The following is a 2,587-nucleotide window of genomic DNA, read 5'->3' as shown; positions in this document are numbered from 1 at the left end:
CTTGACCCTTCCAAGATTAAGGCGATCCAGGAATTACCTCCTCCGAAGACCAAGAAAGAAGTGATGAGTTTTCTGGGAAGGTTGAACTACATCAGCAGGTTTATAGCTCAGTCCACCGTGGTGTGTGAGCCCATCTTTAAGTTATTGAAAAAAGATGCCTCGACCAAGTGGACCGGCGAATGTCAAACTGCTTTTGATGCCATCAAGAACTATTTGTCCAATCCGCCGGTGTTGGTCCCTCCGCGAGAAGGGAGTCCGTTATTGCTATATTTGTCTGTCTCGGATAACGCATTGGGATGCGTGCTTGGTCAACATGATGAGACTGGGAAGAAGGAGCGAGCCATTTATTACTTAAGCAAGAAGTTCACTCCATATGAGGCTCGTTACACTCTTTTGGAGAGAACATGTTGTGCTTTGACTTGGATCGCTCAAAAGTTGAGACACTATTTGTCTTCTTATACTACATACCTTATTTCCAGGATGGACCCATTGAAATATATTTTCCAGAAAGCAATGCCGACTGGAAAGTTGGCTAAATGGCAAATGCTTTTGAGTGAGTTTGATATTGTGTATGTGACACAAAAGGCGATAAAAGCACAAGCCTTGGCTGATCATCTTGCAGAAAATCCAGTTGATGAAAAGTATGAACCGCTTAAGACTTATTTTCCCGATGAAGAAGTAGCGTTTGTGGGTGAAGATATTTCTGAAGCATATCCTGGTTGGAGAGTATTCTTTGATGGAGCGGCAAATCACCAAGGGAAAGGTATCGGAGCAGTTTTAGTGTCAGAATCAGGTCAACACTATCCTATGGCGGCTAAACTCCGATTTAATTGCACGAATAACATGGCTGAGTACGAAGCTTGCATCCTCAGTCTGAAGATGGTAATTGATATGAATGTTCATGAGTTGTTGGTTATTGGAGATTCAGATTTGCTGATTCATCAGGTCCAAGGAGAATGGGCTGTGAAGAACCCAAAGATCACACCGTATGTGCAGTATATACAGAAGTTGTGCAAGAGATTTTGCAAGATTGAGTTCAGACACACTCCCAGGACACAGAATGAGTTGGCCGATGCTCTTGCCACCATCTCCTCAATGATCAAACATCCAGATACAAGTTATATTGATCCAATGGATATAGAGGTAAAAGAGCAGCCTGCCCATTGTTCACATGTTGAAGCGGAACCTGATGGTTTGCCATGGTATTTTGACATCAAGAAGTATTTAGAGGACGGGACTTATCCTGAGAATGCTACGTTCAACCAGAAGAAGTCGATACGCCGTATGGCCCTCAATTTCTTCGCAAGCGGGGAAATCCTTTATAGGAGGACTCCAGATTTAGGTCTTCTCAGATGTGTGGATGCTAGTGAAGCTGCGAAGCTTCTGGAATAGATACATGCCGGAGTTTGTGGTACTCACATGAATGGACTCACTTTTGCAAGAAAGATCCTTCGAGCCGGCTATTTTTGGATGACTATGGAACATGACTGTTGCAAGTTTGTGCAGAAGTGTCACAAGTGTCAGGTGCATGGTGATTTGATTTGAGTGCCGCCTCACGAACTCAATGCTATGAGTTCTCCTTGGCCTTTTGTAGCTTGGGGCATGGATGTCATTGGTCCAATAGAGCCAGTCGCCTCTAACGGACATAGATTCATTTTGGTTGCTATTGACTACTCCACCAAGTGGGTGGAAGCAGCTTCGTATAAGTCGGTGACCAAGAAAGTTGTAGCTGATTTTGTTCGCAATAATTTGATATGTAGATTTGGAGTACCAGAATCTATCATTACAGATAATGGAGCGAATCTCAATAGTCATTTGATGAAAGAGATATGTGAAGAATTCAAGATTACTCACCGAAACTCAACCGCCTATCGTCCCCAAATGAATGGAGCCGTAGAAGCCGTCAACAAGAACATAAAAAGATTTTGAGGAAAATAATTGATAATCGCAGAGGTTGGCACAAGATGTTGCCTTATGCTTTATTGGGTTACCGAACGACTGTCAGGACATCAGTTGGAGCTACTCCATATTTGCTAGTATACGGAACAGAAGCAGTTATACCTGCAGAAGTTGAAATACCTTCATTGAGAATCATCCAAGAAGCTGAATTGAGTGATGCTGAATGGATTCGCAAGCGGATTGATCAGTTAACATTGATCGATGAGAAGAGAATGGTTGTTGTTTGTCGTGGACAACTATATCGACAGAGAATGATTCGTGCTTTCCACAAGAAAGTAAGAGCTAAAATGTTTGAGATTGGGCAATTGGTTCTCAAACGTATTTTCCCTCACCAGGATGAATATAAAGGGAATTTGCACCAAATTGGCAAGGACCCTACATGGTTTGCAAAGTATTATCTGGAGGCGCCTTGGTCCTGTCGGAGATGGATGGCACCGAATGGCTGAAACCGATCAATTCAGATGCTGTCAAGAGATACTATGTATGAAATTTCAGTTTGTACTTTTTGTCGTTTCCTTGTAACCGCTTTTATTTGCTTGTAATCGCGTCATTTTAAATTTTATCCCTCTTGTAATGAACTACGTCTGACCTGAATTCTCAAGAATGAGATACGTAGGCGACCTATGTC

At 42.5% G+C, this 2,587-nt stretch overlaps 1 protein-coding gene across 1 annotated transcript in view; it reads left to right on the top strand.

Moving 5' to 3' along the window:
- The first annotated feature begins 1,964 nt into the window (after positions 1-1,964).
- LOC107058300 (uncharacterized) overlaps positions 1,965-2,587 on the top strand; it is a 1,577-nt gene continuing 954 nt past the window's right edge. Inside the window, exon 1 of the mRNA XM_015303841.1 lies at positions 1,965-2,341. Coding sequence (XP_015159327.1) covers positions 1,965-2,341 — 377 coding nt within the window. The remainder of the gene's footprint in view (positions 2,342-2,587) is intronic.

This window comes from Solanum tuberosum, unplaced genomic scaffold (genome assembly GCF_000226075.1).
Source record: "Solanum tuberosum cultivar DM 1-3 516 R44 unplaced genomic scaffold, SolTub_3.0 scf00018, whole genome shotgun sequence".
NCBI lineage: Eukaryota > Viridiplantae > Streptophyta > Magnoliopsida > Solanales > Solanaceae > Solanum > Solanum tuberosum.
This window is presented reverse-complemented; position numbering and strand designations above follow the sequence as displayed.